General features: G+C 37.3%; 1 protein-coding gene and 1 long non-coding RNA gene across 3 annotated transcripts in view; both read left to right on the forward strand.

Moving 5' to 3' along the window:
• The window catches only part of LOC132239305 (uncharacterized), a 358,468-nt gene that overhangs the window by 280,872 nt on the left and 60,475 nt on the right, over window positions 1-17,121 (forward strand). The gene's annotated exons all lie outside the window — the stretch shown is intronic.
• AQR (aquarius intron-binding spliceosomal factor) overlaps window positions 1-17,121 on the forward strand; it is a 95,650-nt gene that overhangs the window by 20,448 nt on the left and 58,081 nt on the right. Inside the window, exons 6-13 of one of the 2 annotated variants that reach the window (XM_059705388.1) lie at window positions 282-422; window positions 2,117-2,185; window positions 3,493-3,593; window positions 6,574-6,650; window positions 11,118-11,182; window positions 12,280-12,396; window positions 13,907-14,020; window positions 16,054-16,157. In XM_059705388.1, the coding sequence (XP_059561371.1) occupies window positions 282-422; window positions 2,117-2,185; window positions 3,493-3,593; window positions 6,574-6,650; window positions 11,118-11,182; window positions 12,280-12,396; window positions 13,907-14,020; window positions 16,054-16,157 (788 nt within the window). The remainder of the gene's footprint in view (window positions 1-281; window positions 423-2,116; window positions 2,186-3,492; window positions 3,594-6,573; window positions 6,651-11,117; window positions 11,183-12,279; window positions 12,397-13,906; window positions 14,021-16,053; window positions 16,158-17,121) is intronic. The other variant, XM_059705397.1, reaches the window with a different exon arrangement.

Below are 17,121 nucleotides of genomic sequence, written 5' to 3' on the forward strand. Positions count from 1 at the left end.
CCTAAGCCAGCAGGTCATTATCTCCTGAGGGGTCCCAGACTGCGAGCGGGCACAGGCCAGGCTGAGGGATCCTCCCTTTCCCCACCCCCCAGCCCCCCCCCCCCCCGAGTGCACAAATTTTTGTGCACCAGGCCTCTAGTTAATTATAAGTAAGCAAATAATCTTTTGGTAATTATTTGTTTTTTTAAGTAGACTCCTAAAAAGTCTACCAGTGCTTGTTTAAGGAAGAAAAAGAGGTGAGCAAGCTATTTCAAAATGAATTTTTATTTTTCTCTTCTCAGACTTTCAAGAAGAAGCCAGACCACTTCCCATTCTTCTTCAAGTGCATCTTGAAAGCAGCATTGGCTGAAACTGATGGTGAATTTTCACTCCATGAACAGACAGTCTTACTGCTTTTTCTTGATCACTGCTTCAATAGTTTGGTAATTTGACTTTACTTTCGGGGAACTTTCAAGTTTTTTTGTTCTTTTAAGTTGACTGTAGATGATCTTACCTCTGTAGCAACTCTTCATTCACAGCACTGGGCAATGAGGATAATGCTAACAGCTTAATTATTTCAGCCACTTCTTAAGCCATTTTATAAGATGTTTCCTTTCATAGATTTGGACTTGCTCTCTCTTTTTTCTATTAGACTCTAAGAAAAATGATAATGAGAACTGAAATTCTCCAAGGTAGAGCAGCAGAGAGTCTGGTTAATAGGACTTTTGAGTGATGAGATCTGTGCTATAGCTACAGACAGAAGCACCTTCGTTACTCAGTCATACTTCACCGCAGGCTGGCAGGTCAGCAGGAGGCTCGTTTTGAGTTGACTGAGTGGGGGCACTTGTGGATAATCTTTGAAAATCTCTTGGGTTGTATATGATACATTTCTAACCCTTCATAAGATTATCTTGTAAAAAATTAAATATTTACAATAATAAATATTTTATTTGTGCTTCCCTCCTGTGGTTATCTGAATGTATATGCCTATTTATTTAAAGATAAGTGCTTCTGAATTGATGTGCACTTAGACCCCTGCAGGAGAATGCATGGGGTTGTTTCCTGTCCTGGAGACTGAATGTTGGTAGAGGGATGGTTATTACTTGTTACCATGTACTATCTCACATGGATCTTGTAAAGGCATAAAAAATAGATTTATAATGCCCCCTTTTAATGTCATTTTCACATCTTTAACATTTATTAAACCGAACAAAGCAAATATAAATAGATGTGATTCCTTATCAAAAACAGAACAGAAATGAGATTTAATTAGTATTAGTTTGGTTCTAGGTTTAATTAAAGCCAGCTTATTGAAATGTTCTATATTTTTTCAATGTATGATCAGTTCTCATGATCTGAGGTAGTTATGTTCTTTAAAGTTTCTGTGAACACCGAATTAGCTAAACCTGAGCCATTGCTCCTCAGGGGAAATATAGGGTTAGGTTCAGCAAGCCTCTCTGGTCACATTTTCATCAACCAGTCACTACATAACCTTGTTTTATATGTTTCTGTTTAAACACACCTTATGTAATATATATTGTCGACTCATTAACGTTGAATTCATTGCAAATGGCTCATGACTTACATCTGAACAAATCTGATATAACTCACTTTCTCTGTAAGGCACGTCACAGCCTTCTTGAGCCTAGGAACACTAGACAACACTTCAACCATGTGGTTGGGGGCCATTTTAAATAGCAAAACCACACTAAAAAGGCACAAAAATGTGAAGAAGTAGCACTAAATAGACCAGGAAAAGGACACTTGTTTATAGAAGAGCTGAAACGAGAAGGCAGAGCTAGAAACATGCATGTTGGATAACTCACATCTTCACTGCTCTGTGTTGTTTGTGAATGACTGAAAGCGTCAGGATGTTGCATTTGGGGTTACAAATACATTTTTGCAAGTAGATGAATTCACAAATACAGATTGTGCAAATAATGAGGATTAACTGTACCTTTTAAAACAAAGTATTGAACTTCTTAATATTACAGTGTCATTAATTTAAAAATATTGGTCGCATCCCCCCCCCCCCCCCCCCCCCCCAGAATTTAAAAAGACGGTATGTTGCATATGTGAAGACTTAGGTTAAAATGCTCATGCGTTTATAAACTTGTTTAATTTATGCTTTAAACAGGAAGTAGACTTGATACGAAGTCAAGTACAGCAGCTTATCTCCCTCCCAATGTGGATGGGCTTACAGCCTGTAAGTATCTAAATTCGAAATTTAGTTGTATATATGTTATAAGTGCAGCATGTGGTTTTAGACTATATAGCTTTAATATGAGTATAAAATGGTAGCTAAAAATCCCTTTTCCTGCTTTAAAAAGATGTTTCTAATTTTCCATTCATTAATTTTATCATAGGTTTAGTTTTTCAGTTTTAAAGTTCTTATGTATAAACCAATGTATATTTTACCTAATTTTAGTACTATAAGGTGATATAAGATAATATCTATTGAGCTCATATAGAAGGGCCTTAATTTAGCAAGATACAGTTATTCTTTTTCTTTTTTAGTATTTTTATCGACTTCAGAGAGAAAGGGAGAGGGAGAGAGAGATAGAAACATCAATGTTGTGAGAGACATCAATCGGCTGCCTCCTGCACGTCCCACACAGGATCGAACCCAAAACCTGGGCATGTGCCCGTCCCGGGAATCAAACCGTGACCTCCTGGCTCAACTACTGAGCCACACCAGCCAGGCTATGGTTATCTTAATGTATGTCTTTGGATGAGACTCAATACAGAATTGAATTTTTATTTTCCTTAATTGGAATATATACATACAGCTATAGGAGAAGGTCTAGATCATGCTTAATATCAATGACTTCTTTTTTTTTTTAAATCAGATCCTTATTAGAAATACATACTGATATCAAAGTCAAATTAACAGACCTTAGGGAGTAAAGTTAAAACTCAAATTTCAGTGTAATATTTTATTCAGGATTCCATTTCCTGCATGGTGTTTTTGCAAACACTCGGATATGCAAGCTCATTCTAGGTACCAGTTAATGGGGATGAAAACAGACACATATAAATAATTAATAGTAAGTGAAAAACTGCTAAGTGCCATAAGAAAAAATATGGTGATGTGGATATTACCTTTTTACTTATAATATCTGTTTATTTATAATATCTGTTTTATGTTTATTGCTACAGACTCATTTTTCAAACTTTTTTAATCATCTTGCTTGTAAATGTTAATGCTCCTATTTTTCGAACTGAAATTAATTTTAGAAATAAGGGAATTTAAATGATTATTGAGCTTAAAATCTTGACTAGAAAAGGCATTTTCTTTTGTCTTAGTTTTTTCTATTAACAAGTGTTAGAAATGAACAGTTTTTAAAAATATACTTATTCGTTTCTTAGTTTTCAGGTTTTGTCATATTGCTTTCAGGTTTTATCCCATTGCTCTCTGTTATATTCATACATTAGAAAACTAATAGTTGATCTAATCTTTATTCTTGAAAATTTTGAGGTTACTGGTGATTTAATATCTCATAATTCTTTCAGGCACGCTTGGAATTAGAATTAAAAAAGACACCTAAGCTAAGAAAATTCTGGAACTTGATTAAAAAGAACGATGAAAAGATGGATCCAGAAGCAAGAGAACAGTATGTTTCCAAAGCTTCATTCTTGTTGGTTTATTATGCTGGGTTGTGGGTCTTAGATGATGTTGACTGGTTTGCTATTTCCTTACATATTAGTGAACCAGATAAATGATTAAGAAGTGTTTTTACCACATTTTCCTTCTTTCCCTTCTCTCTACCTGAGGGATAAGCACAGTAAAACCTTGATATAACGGACTAATTTGGGCGAAGGGGTGTCTGTTAAAGCTGAAAGTCCATTATATAATAAATTAGGTTTTCCGAATGCATATGTGAAAAAATTGACAAATTAGTTTACCTGTTTTTACTTATTTAGACACATTTGTATAATTAAAATTCAGTATGTATAGAAAGCTTAATTTCACCGAAAATTTTTCTATATGTATTACTGCAATTTTAAATTTATACTGAATAGGTCTGGTAAATGTGTGCACTCACCCGTCGCTGCGAGAAACAAATGCACACGGCTGGGGCGTGGCTTTGTCAAGTGGGAACACGTGCTGGCACGCATTACAACTGCTGCAGGAAGTCATGCACTTAACAACAGAACCAATCACCAAGCACAATGCAGTGTGATCACATGCTAATCATTTGCTGAACATTGTTTACAAGTGCTGACTCTTAGAATTAAATATGTAGACTATAGTAGTAAATATATAATTATTTATGTTGGCAAAATTACTATAGTCTTTTTTCCAACATATGGCCTATTCAGTAGAATTTGTTAAAAAGAACTGAATAAATAACAAAAAAAAACCTGTTAATTTAATTATAAGCAAATCTTGGTTAAAAGCAATTTCAAATTAACAGGGTGTTAAATTTCACATATGACATACTGACTGGAAATGTTGTCTGTTAAATCCAAAGTCCATTAAATTGAGGTCTGCAAAATTGAGGGTTTACTCTACACCAGTGGTCTTCTCCCTGCCTCTTGTCCATAGTCTGTCTGTCCTGGATGATTTGCAGTTTTCTCCACAGTCTTCAGGCTGTCAATCCAAGTTTTCTTTCTTTTTCTTACTCCCTCACTCTTAGCATTGGCATAGGACAGTGATGGCGAACCTTTTGAGCTCGGCGTGTCAGCATTTTGAAAAACCCTAACTTAACTCTGGTGCCGTGTCACATATAGAAATTTTTTGATATTTTCAACCATAGTAAAACAAAGACTTATATTTTTGATATTTATTTTATATATTTAAATGCCATTTAACAAAGAAAAATCAACCAAAAAAATGAGTTCGCGTGTCACCTCTGACATGCGTGTCATAGGTTCACCATCACTGGCATAGGAGATATAGCGGAGAACATAATGGAAAGTAATTCCTGCCCTTGTGGAGCTTACAGTCTAGTTGGGGAAGACAGCCATAAACAGATGAATTACTATATATAGTATATTAGATGGTGATACATGCTAAGGAGAAAAACAAATCAAGTATAAGAATTAAAGAAGCAGGTGAGGGTTATGGGTTATTTTAATAGTAATTATTATCCATTGGATAAAAGTCTGGTAGCAAGTATTCATCGACAAGAGTTCTGTTAGTAGGATACAGAGAGAGGATCTCCACATACTCTGAAGAGTTTATTTCTCTATCTCTTTGAGGCTAACTGGTCTAATTGTGCTCGTGCCTTTTTTACTACATGATTGTCCTAGCAGTAATCCTTTTTCTTTCTCCACCTTTAATTGCTTTTTTTCATTCCTTTTGGACTAATTACATGATGTCTTTGCATCATTTGAGTACTTTTTTTTTTTAAACCCTCTCTTTCTATTACCTCAATATGATTTACCCTTAAATCTCTCTGGCCCTGACTTCCACATTTTCCTATCTTTGTATAACTGTTTGCTGTATACTTCTGTTTGGATTACCATGAACTCCAATTTGGCTTAAGCAAACAACACTAATTGCTTTTCCTCCCAAACTTATTACCTTTCTGCCCTGTTCCTCTGAATTCTTTCAGCCATTTGGGCATGGAACCCTCTAATTCTACTAGCTATTTAAATTAGTAAGGAGTAGAAATTGTTTTTTATTTTTATTTTATTTTATTTTTTTTTCTTTTTTAAAGTATTACAAAGGGTATTACATATGTATCCATTTTATCCCCCCGCCCTAGACAGTCCCCTAGCCTCCCCTATCACCCAGTGTCTTATGTCCATTGGTTATGCTTATATGCATGCATACAAGTCCTTTAGTTGATCTCTTACCCCCCTACCTCCTGCCCCCCAACCCTCCCCGGCCTTCCCGCTGCAGTTTGACAATCTGTTTGAGGCAGCTCTGCCTCTGTATCTATTATTGTTCAAAAGTTTATAATGGTCTCTATTGTCCATGAATGAGTGAGATCATGTGGTATTTTTCCTTTATTGACTGGCTTATTTCACTTAGCATAATGCTCTCCAGTTCCATCCATGACGTTGCAAATGGCAAGAGTTCCTTCCTTTTTACAGCAGCATAGTATTCCATCGTGTAGATGTACCACAGTTTTCTAATCCATTCATCTACTGATGGGCACTTAGGCTGTTTCCAGATCTTAGCTATGGTGAATTGTGCTGCTATGAACATAAGAAATTGTTTTTTAAACTTACATTTAATTTTTAGACATTGTAATACTCTACTATATTTAATATTAAAGCATATTAAAGTATAAAATTGCTCATCTTATTTTAACTACATACCTTAAATAGATTTTTTATGTTAAGGACAGACTATAAATTAAATTTTGGAAACTCCTTTCTTGTCCTGACCTTTGAGTCACAAGTGAAAGCTTTTACCTGAAGAAGAAAAAGGTGCTTTTTTCGTTGCTTATTAGGCCAGGGATGAGGCTCTTCATGTATTGCTGTCTTTACCCACAGAGAGGAAGCTTTGTGTTCAGTTTATGGTCCTAATTTCAGAGAGAGATGGAACATTTGAACAGTGTAAGAAAGACTTGTTCAATATCACTTACTTTTGAAATAATTGCTTTTCAAAATGATTGGTCGTTCTGAATGTGATTTTAGAGCCTATCAAGAAAGAAGATTTCTTTCACAGCTCATCCAGAAGTTTATCTCCGTGCTGAAGTCAGTCCCACTTTCCGGTAACTGTCTTCTTTTACTTGGCTTATTTGTGAAGTTATTTAGATGTCCATATAGGATTTACTAATCTTTACTCTAAAAACTGCTCTTAGAGTGATTTTAATTTATTCTTTTGTTAATCCTCACCCGAGGATATTTTTCCATTGATTTTTCTAATGAGAGTGGAAGGGATAGGAAGAGAGAAAGAGAGAGAGCATCAGTTGGTTGCCTTCCCATGAGCTCTGACCCCATGAGGACTGGGGATCAAGCTTGCAACTGAGGTACATGCCCTTGACTGGAATTGAACCCAGGACCCTTCAGTCTGCAGGCCGACACTCTATTAAGCCAAACTGGGTAAGGTAGAATGATTTTAAATGAAAATGATGAAGTGTATGTCCTCCCCTTTTCAAGTATATTACCAGTCAGTATTGTGATTGCTATGAAAAAAATCACGTATATTAAAGGCATCAGCATGGTTATTGAAATGTTCATTTATTTAGCAAATTTTTTTTAGCTTGCTTACAAGACCCTGGTCCTGAACAAGGAGCTAGGACAAAGTGGTAAACAAGTTAGTCACAGACCCTATCCACATGGTATTTACAGTATGGTGCTGAACAGTGTTTTTAAGTGACATCAAACACTGTTTGGGGAGAAAGAGAATTTTCTTTGAGGTATGAGGTACAAGACAAAATAGGAAGGATTTCCCTCCATTGTGGCCCCCTCTTATTGATGAAACATGTAAGTATATACTATGTGGAGTATACACTTTAAAATATATAATGATCATTGTCCTGGCCGGGTGGCTCAGCTGATTGGAACGTCATCCCATACGCTAAAAGGTTGCAGGTTCAATTCCTGGTCACAGCACATGCCTAGGTTGCAGGTTTGATCCCCGGCCAGGGTGCATACAAGAAGCAGCTGATGGATGTTTCTCACATCGATGTTTCTGTCTCTCTCTCCCTCCCTCTCAAAAAAATCAATAAGCATATCCTTGGATAAGGATTTTAAAAAATGTTTACAATATATCATGATTATACTGTATATAGATGTGTGTGTGTGTGTGTGTGTGTGTGTGTGTGTGTGTGTGTGTGTGTGAGAGAGAGAGAGAGAGAGAGAGAGAGAGAGAGAGAGAGAGAGAGAGAGAGAGAGATGCTTACATGCCAAGCAGGCCAGTTACATTTTGCTGGGTTTATAAGATCTTTATAAACATTTAGTGAATGCAAATAGAATATTCTTTACTTAATAAAGGTGGATATATGCTATGCATGATATGTCATTGGTTAATAATATTCTATTTCCTAACTGGAATGTAATATAAGAACAGCTCTATAGATATATCATAGTGCTATTTTTGCATTGGAGATTGTAGCTTTGTTTAAACTGAAAATACAACAGAATTACTTATAAATTCTGACCCTCCAAATAATATTTTACAACTGAAAATCATACCTATAATTCAGCGAGGAATAGTACTAATGCTGTAAACAGTTGATATTACTATCAGTATCAGTATAAAGAAGAAATTGTTATTCTTATAATTTGAGTCACTTAATATTAGTAAATTCAAATCTTTCAGTTAAGCTGCTTACACTTACAAGATGACTTAGATTTGGTTTCCTTGCAGCAATTAGTAGATAATGAGTGCTTAGAGTTACTAATATCTGTAATAATTAGCTCATAAAAATTTTTGTTTCTAGCTATGGAATGTTTATCTGTGGTCGTTTAGAAAGGTTTAATAATCAGGTACCAACAACATAGGGCCTGCAGTAAGTTTAACCGTTAAACCACTCAATGTTGACATTGTTATTATATACCAGTATTGCCAGAGAACAAAATTTCTTAGATTGATCTTGAGCTTCAGTCACAATTTACTAACTTGCTGCAAAGGAACAAACAAGATGTTGAAAACAGTGTGAGTTGGATCAGAGATGGTTTAAAGATGGATTATATAGTTAGGAAACAGAAACTACTTTTAAAAAGAATAAGAATTGTAGTTTCATTTTACAGGGTCATTAAAAACATGTCCTTATCAGTTGTTGCAAAGGAACTCTGTGTAAGATGAGCTAAGATGCCAGAACTGCTGTCAGAAGGAAAGAAAAAACCATAATGTGTGTAAGAAGCAAGTGACAGGATATATTGATGCCTGAAATTGGAATAACAAGGTGTCAGCTCTAAACAATATGCCCAATAGGGCCAACTAATATAAAAATACGCACCTTTATCCGCCAGGGCTCAGAAGCTGAGTGCCAGGCATCATCCCCTTCAAACTTTAAATAAGCCATTGCCAGTAATTTTCTCAAGGAATAAATAAAAATACAGAGTACAGAGTTTGCTCACATTTTCAATATTAGGCAAAAACATTTTCCTTTGTCAGTAACAAGAACAAAAGATAGCAGCAGAGAACTGGTTTGAATGGATTTAATTTAAAAGTTTCTCCTTTAAATTCTTTAGTTTGCACAGCTGTATGACCTAGACTATGTTACAGAAAACCTGGATTCCACTTCTAAGCAGCCATTACTTTGTTCTACATTTTATCAAGTCAGTTTCTCTTGTCCTCTGTTTCTCACCTAGAAAATGGAGAGCTGACATAGATGCTCTGTAAGGTCTTGTCCAGCTATAAAATTCTATGGTTATGTAATTTTAGGGTCTGGATTATGGACATGGAAAAGTTCCAGTTAACATTTCCATATATTAGTCACAAAAGTATTCACATTTCTTTTGTCATATAATGCCTTCTATTTTCCTGTATACTACACATAAATCCTATATAATAAAAGCCTAATATGCTAAGTGTCCGGTCATCTGGTCAGCCGTTCAATCAAAGTGTAATATGCTAATGATATGCTAAGGCCGCTCAACCGCTTGCTATGATGTGCACTGACCACCAGGGGGCAGACAGTTGACCAGTCATTATGACGTGCACTATCCACCAATGGGAAGACATTCCGACCAGTAGGTGAGCTTGCTGCTGGAGTCCAGCGGATCGGGACTGAGCGAGACAGGCAGACATGCCCTGGAGCCCTCCCGCAGTCCTCCCTGGCTGGCCAACCTCCCGCGTCCTTCCCTGGCCCTGATTGTGTGCTGGTGGGGTTCCTCGGCCTGGCCTGCACCCTCTTGCTAGCTGGGACCCCTTGGCAGATGTCTGGAGAGCTGGTTTTGGCCCGATCCTGCAGGCAAGGCTGAGAGACCCCACTGGTGCAACAAATTCACACACCAGGCCTCTAGTTTAATAATAAATGGTTAATATGCAAATTGACCAAATGGCAGAACGACCAGTTGCTATGACGTGCACTGACCATCGGGGGGCAGATGCTCAATGCAGGAGCTGCCCCCTGGTGGTCATTGTGCTTCCACAGGGGGAGTGCTGCTCAGCAAGAAGCCGGGCTCACCTCTGGCAAGCGCAGTGGCAGGAGCCTCCCCCGCCTTTGCGGCAGCACTAAGGATGTCTGACTGCCTGGCTTAGGCCCACTCCCTGCGGGGAGCAAGCCGTCAGTCAGACATCCCCTGAGGGCTCCCAGACTGCGAGAGGGCGCAGGCCGGGCTGAGGGACGCGCCCCCCCTACCCCCATTACATGAATTTCGTGCACCGGGCCTCTATTAAATTTAATAAATGGATTAGTATAAGCATTTGTAGGGTACCTTCTACAGGTCTAGTGCTGTGTTAGTTACTGCTGGGAGTCCTTAGACTGAGCAGCAGTAGAGACCCTGTAATTATCTCCTTTTTAATTGAAACAATCTTGCCAGGATGGTTTTAACTAGTAAAATGGTAGACCATTTTCTGGCATTCGGAAAAACCTTGTACTCTGAAAATATGCATGTCACAAGACTAATTATTTACAACAAAAATGTGTTTTTTACAGTAGTGCATTATGCTCATGGATAGTATAAAATAAGAGTGATTTAAAAACATTTTATTGCTCTGTGTCATTGACATGTTAATGTCAAAAGAAATACATGTACAGTGGAAAAAAGTCATAAAAATTATCCCTTTAATTGGTTTGGTGTGTATCTTTCCCACCCATTTTCTATGTATTCTATAGTATATTTGTATGCATACATGTGCACATATATGCATGTGTTTATGCACATGAAAGGAGTTCTAGAAAATTAGCATGTGAAGACAACAAGGAAAGTGGGGCGAGAACTTACATAAAACTGCCTTTCTAGTTTTTATATTTCAGGTTTTTTCAAAATCTAATCATTCACAAATTTTAAAAAATTAACACTTTAAAATATTTTTGCAAATCTTATTTTTATAATGTGTTTCTGATCCAAGCTAGGTTTTTCGTTTTCTTATATTTGTAGAGCTAAACATAAGAGTAGGGCCTGCCTTCTTTTGAAATCTATGTGAGGTCCTTACTCTGATCATAGTCCAATTCTGATGAATAAGAGACAAGTGGCCTTGTTTAAATCACTGCCAATTTTAGGATTTAGTAACACAGAATAACCTAAGTAAGAAAATTCTAACATGCTTTCTTCATTATATCTAGAACCTGTCACTATGGACAAAGTTCATTACTGTGAAAGATTCATTGAACTTATGATTGATCTAGAGGTAAGAAGTGTGCAGTGACTTTTCTATCGTGTAATAATCATTAACGCGGCTAAGATTATGCATATGACACTATATATGAAATATTTTTTATCACCTCAAACTGGCCTTAGTTTAATGTGCCTATTTCAGAGTGTCTCAGAGAAGAAAGTCAAAGTAGTTGACCCTTGAAGTTTTCAGATGGCTGCTGTTTGTAGAAAAAACATTATTCAGTATAGTTGTTAACTATGAGCTCAGCAATGGCAGTTTATTTTCTGTCACATTTTAATACCTCTTCACAGAATTCTCAGTAGTGGCTGAAATCATGGGTTTGTGGCCATCTCTTTAATAATCTCACTTTTAAAAATTTGCCTAATATTGTTGATGAAGAATGATAGAGCTGCTATTGTCAATTTTTCTCATTAAGATTCTTAGAAAAGAAAATTTCATACTATTAGGTAAAGGATTTTGATGAAAAACTCAGATACAGAGTTGGTGTCCTTCAGATTGAATTTATTTCCTTTCCATCTTTAGTGAAGTGGATTGAAAGAAAATCCTTTCTATCTGCTCCTTATCTGGAAAGGTGGGGTGGTTTCCTGGCATGAGGATAAGAGTATTAAACTAACAGTCGTTCATGAGATCTTCATTCACTTTCTAGCTCTGCCTGTAACTAGTTTATAATCTCTGGGGACCTCAATAACTTCACCATAAAATGGGGGTGTTTGATTAGGTTAGTGGTTTTCACACTGGCAGTTCCGCAGCATTGCCTTGCTGACTGTCAGAGGGAGTGTGGGGGGTGCGAACCATAAAAGAAGTCTCCACTCAGGGTTCCTCGCTCCCTGTTTTCTCAAAGCAGCTTCATTTTTAAACCTATACACAGTACATATTGGGATTTCATATAGGATTTTATATGAAAAACAAACAAACTCAAAAATCTGTATTCTTTGAGAAATATTAACACCGAGTTTATTTACAACATGGACCTTGCTTTGTGCATGGTGTCTTTGGGCGACTGGAGGGGACTTTGGATGTGATTAACACTTTCAAGTTAAATATCAATAATTTCACCTTCAGCTACAGAAAACCTGCAGGCTTACTGCCGTGGTGTTTATTTTTTCTAGGCCCTACTCCCCACAAGGCGCTGGTTTAATACCATCCTGGACGACTCCCACCTTTTGGTTCACTGCTACCTTTCCAACCTTGTTCATAGGGAAGAGGATGGCCATCTTTTTTCCCAGGTGAGCATTGATGTATCTGAACATACTTACTCTTCTTCTTTCTGAATTGACCTTTTTCTGCCATGAAACTGGGAGTACCAGAGCATCACACAAAGTAATTTTGCTTTACATTGAATTGAATAATGAAGATTTCTTATTAGTCATTTTTTAAGTAAAATCAAGTCCTAGTGTACAAAATGAATGCATTCCTGTATAGGTGGCCTCTAGTACTGACATAACTTTTTGCTAATCATATGTGATTTTATTATTATTTTGCTAAATTATGTGTGATGTGGTCCCACATAACCACTGTGGAATATAACAGATGATGAGCATTAATTTCAAGTAAACTATGCCCTAACACTATGGCCCTCCTTCCATGAGATGATGCTGCCAGGCAGTTGAGAGCGTGGATCTGTATACGCTTTGTTTGTTAACTTGGATAAGAAGATGAAAGTGTTAGCATTTTGCGTTTCCTGTAATGTCATCCAGAAGAAAAGTCTTCTAACAAACTTCTAACACTTGTCTTTTGATGAGGTCATAGTTAGAGATACAATTTTTCTGTGTTTACATATTATAAGACTTCTTTTATATTATGTCTGTGAGCATTCCTTTTTCTTTCTCATTCTCTTATTAAATCCCAGTGATTTAATTCATATATTAAAATCCTACTATCTGCTATGCCATAGATTAGAATTAAGAATCATAAAGATTGGGGGCAAAGGCAGCCTAATGAACTGTGCTGCTGCTGCTGCTGCAGGGGAAGCAGGCCTCGCTTAGCAGCGGGAACTGAGCCAAAGCACAGCCTGATGGCCATGGAGACTGAGGAGAGGGGTAGATCAGTTAGCCTTCCCCACCTTGCTGTTTTCCCTCATGGATGAAATTCTCCTCTCATGAATTCCAAAACCCTCATTCAGAAAATTCTCAGTGGCCAAAGTAGAAGACCTCAGGAGTTTCCTCTAGTGGTATAGTTCTATAAATTTGCAGTCATGTAGATTGATTTCCCCCCATTGAAATGATTGGCTTTGATTAGATCCATGGTCGGCAAACTGCGGCTCGCGAGCCACATGCGGCTCTTTGGCCCCTTGAGTGTGGCTCCTCCTAAGCCTTAGGAGTATCCTAATTAAGTCAATAACAGTGTACCTACCTATATAGTTTAAGTTTAAAAAATTTGGCTCTCAAAAGAAATTTCAGTCGTTGTACTGTTGATATTTGGCTCCTTTGACTAATGAGTTTGCCGACCTCTGGATTAGATCATCAGTGTCTCTTATTATTGGGGTTGGAGCCTAAGTTCTTCTCTGTATAAGTAAACCATGTATATGAAATAGACTTAATTTATTCACATACGTACCTATTCTCACATAAATAAAACACGCTTGGGTATGTTCTGAAATGTTTGTTGTACTGTTTATAAAATTTTTCAGCACCTCTGAGAAGGTAAATGGACTTACTGGTTTTAATAAACAGTGTCTGTTGATGCTTTCTTGCTCTTATGTTCACACAGTTTGTTAATTTAAATATATCCTTTCAGCTTTTGGACATGCTTAAGTTCTATACTGGTTTCGAGATTAATGACCAGACTGGAAATGCTCTGACAGAGAACGAGATGACTACCATTCACTACGATAGAATCACTTCTCTGCAGGTAATTCAAATGCATGAAAGCCTTTGCTTCTGCTCCATAATGTCAGGCCATGAGTCATTTGTGATTTTCATAGTACAAATAGAATAGGTATTAATTTAATACTGTTTTCATTTTGAACTTTGAGTTCATGAAAAAAAATGTCTTGCTTTCATAGGCCTCATCCTGATACTCAGAAATAATAGTTACTGGGCCTAAAAATTTAGTGCATTTAAATATCAGTTGTATTTTATGAAAAGAGATATTTCAACATATGACAAAGTAGTATGAACATTTTGTACATTTTTTTTTAACTTGAAATTTTTTTTATTTTTAATTTTTAAGCCTTACACAAGGACATGTTTTTACTGATTGGAGAGAGAGAGAGAGAGAGAGAGAGAGAGATATTCATTGGTTGCCTCCCACAGTTGCCCGTACCAGGAATTGAACCCACAACCCGGGTATGTGCCCTGACGGGAATGAACCCCACCACCTTTTGGTGTACAGGATGACGCTCTAACCAACTGAGCAACACTGGCCAAGGCAACATTTTGTACATTTTAAAGATAAACACAGGTAATGAAATTTAGCAGTATAGCTCAGATGTAAAAAAAAAAAATACCTTTGTGTTCTACTAATGCTCTCTTGCTCTTGAGCTCCATTTTCTCTGGTGGCAGAAAGAAATTTTTTTTTTAATATATTCTGATTTTTTACAGAGAGGAAGGGAGAGAGAGAGTTAGAAACATCAATGAGAGAGAAACATCGATCAGCTGCCTCCTGCACACCCCCTACTGGGGGTATGCCCGCAACCAAGGTATATGCCCTTGACCGGAATCGAACCTGGGACCCTTCAGTCCACAGGCTGACGTTCTGTCCACTGAGCCAAACCAGTTAGGGCAGAAAGAAACTTTTGTTTGTCAGTTTAAAGTAATTCAGTTCTTTTTGTCCTAAAAAGTCATTTTTGGGATAAAGACTCAAACTTAAGTTCAACTGTCTTTCATAATCAATTCCACTGTCTCTCACAGTGTCTCTGCTCTCCCTCTTCTTTCCCAGTCCGCACTGGGGTGCATGGAGACACTAGGATAGCCTCATTGTTTGGAAGAGGAGTGATGGGCACACTGTCTCCATTCAGACTTCCTTTCCTGCTTTCCTCGGAGCGTTATTGTTTTTGTCCTTGTGCCTCTGCCCTTGAAGTGACCCTGGCTGGTATGGCTTGTGGTCTGTGTTCCTGGCACAGGCAGGGCATGATGATTGCTCTCAAGGAGCTTGGCTGTCTCCCTGCTGACGAGGCCCAGCTTTGTACTTGATGGTGCTAGAACTCTCCTGAGAGGTGACTCCCATTCATTTCCCAGCTTAGCTCAGTCTTCAGGTTTAGATGGCAGGGTCATTTGCCATTGCCTGTATTAATCTCATGGCAAGCTCATCCATAACCTTGGTAACCTTCTGCATGATCCTCTAGGGGGTACGTGAAAAATTCTGGGTCTTCTATGTACCACATGGGCATTAAGGAAGACTAAGGATCTTATCTCTTTCTCCTATCAAATCAGCATAATGCCACTATTTCTGTTTTCTTCGAGCTTACCCCATGTTGGTTGGGGTGGTACCCTGCAAGGCCCTCTGTTTCCGGGGTTCTAATGTAAAGCAGGGTACAAGCTCACTATACTTTTGGCCTCAAGCTATCTCTTCAGTGGGGGTTTTCCTTAAAAATTAAAACTTCCTTTTAGTTTTGTTAGAGCCATTTCTCGATAATAGTGTTTTGTTTTTCTTCCCTCATGTCAATGAAGCTGGCTTTCGTATATATTCAGAGGACAAGTTTAGAAATAAAAAACTGAACATTGACTCTTTGTTTTTGCATTTCTGCTAGAACTTTTCTAGTTTTCCCCCAGTGTATTGACTGTTTCTAGCTAAATAAGGCAGAGGTCACATATGAGAAGCTTTAAAAGAGAAGTGCATAAATATATTTTGAAATGTTTTTACTATAGAATATATAAATTGTATATTGTATTAATATGTGGACATTAATTATTGATATTTTTTTGTTTGCTTTTCTTTTCTAGAGAGCTGCTTTTGCACATTTCCCTGAACTCTATGATTTTGCCCTCTCAAATGTGGCAGAAGTAGATACTCGGGGATCCTTGGTCAAGTTATTTGGACCTCTTAGGTAAGGTAACATGAAAGGAAAACAGAATTTTAATCTTTTCTTTTATAGTACTTTAGGTAATGTTACTTGCTGCCCTATTTATTGACAACCAGAACTAGCTAGTGCTTCTCTAGCATGTGGTATCTTTGAGTGACCTATATATAATTATCCATCCTTTTCTGTTCTTTGTAAAATTTATGTTTTTCATAACATACAGTTTCCTAGATTTTAATTTTTTCTTAGAATATAACATAAACCTGGTATCCCATCAGTCATAAACAACATAGAACAGAAACCAAAAATGTTCATCATACTCTAGTCCCCTCTTATCCACTGTTTCGCTTTTTGTGGATAAAAACAGAAACACTCAATGGAAAATTTCAGAAATAAACGAATCATCCGTTTTAAATTGCATACTGTCCTGCTTTGTCCTGCCTGGAACGTGAATCCTCCCTTTGTCCAGTGATCCTTGCTGTATACCTACTAGTCAATTAGTTGCCATCTTGATAGCCAGATTAACTTTTATAGTGTTGAGGTGCTTGTATTTCATTATTTTAATTTATGCCCCAAAATGCAAGAGTAGTGATGTCAACAATTTGAATATGCCAAAGAGAAGCTGTAAATTACTTCCTTGGTTTAATAAGAAAGAAAGTGTGTGCTAAGGTTGCTAAGGTCTTTGAACCTTGAAATTGTGAATCTTGAAACTAAAGAAGGAAAAAGAAATTCATGCTAGTTTTGCTGTCTCACTGCAGACTAAAAATTATGGCCACAGTGCATGATAAATGCTTAGTTAAGATGGAAAAAGCCTTAAGTTTGTGGGTAGGGGACACAAACAGAAAACGTTTTCTAATTGCTGTGCCAGAAAGCATTGAGCCTATATGAAGACGTCAGCCAGGGATCCCCTGAAATGAGTGGCACTAGGGCATTTACTGCAAGGAAGGGATGGCCAGACAGATTCAAGAATAGGCTTGGACTGATATAAAAA

The sequence above is a fragment of the Myotis daubentonii genome, chromosome 1, assembly GCF_963259705.1.
Source record: "Myotis daubentonii chromosome 1, mMyoDau2.1, whole genome shotgun sequence".
NCBI lineage: Eukaryota > Metazoa > Chordata > Mammalia > Chiroptera > Vespertilionidae > Myotis > Myotis daubentonii.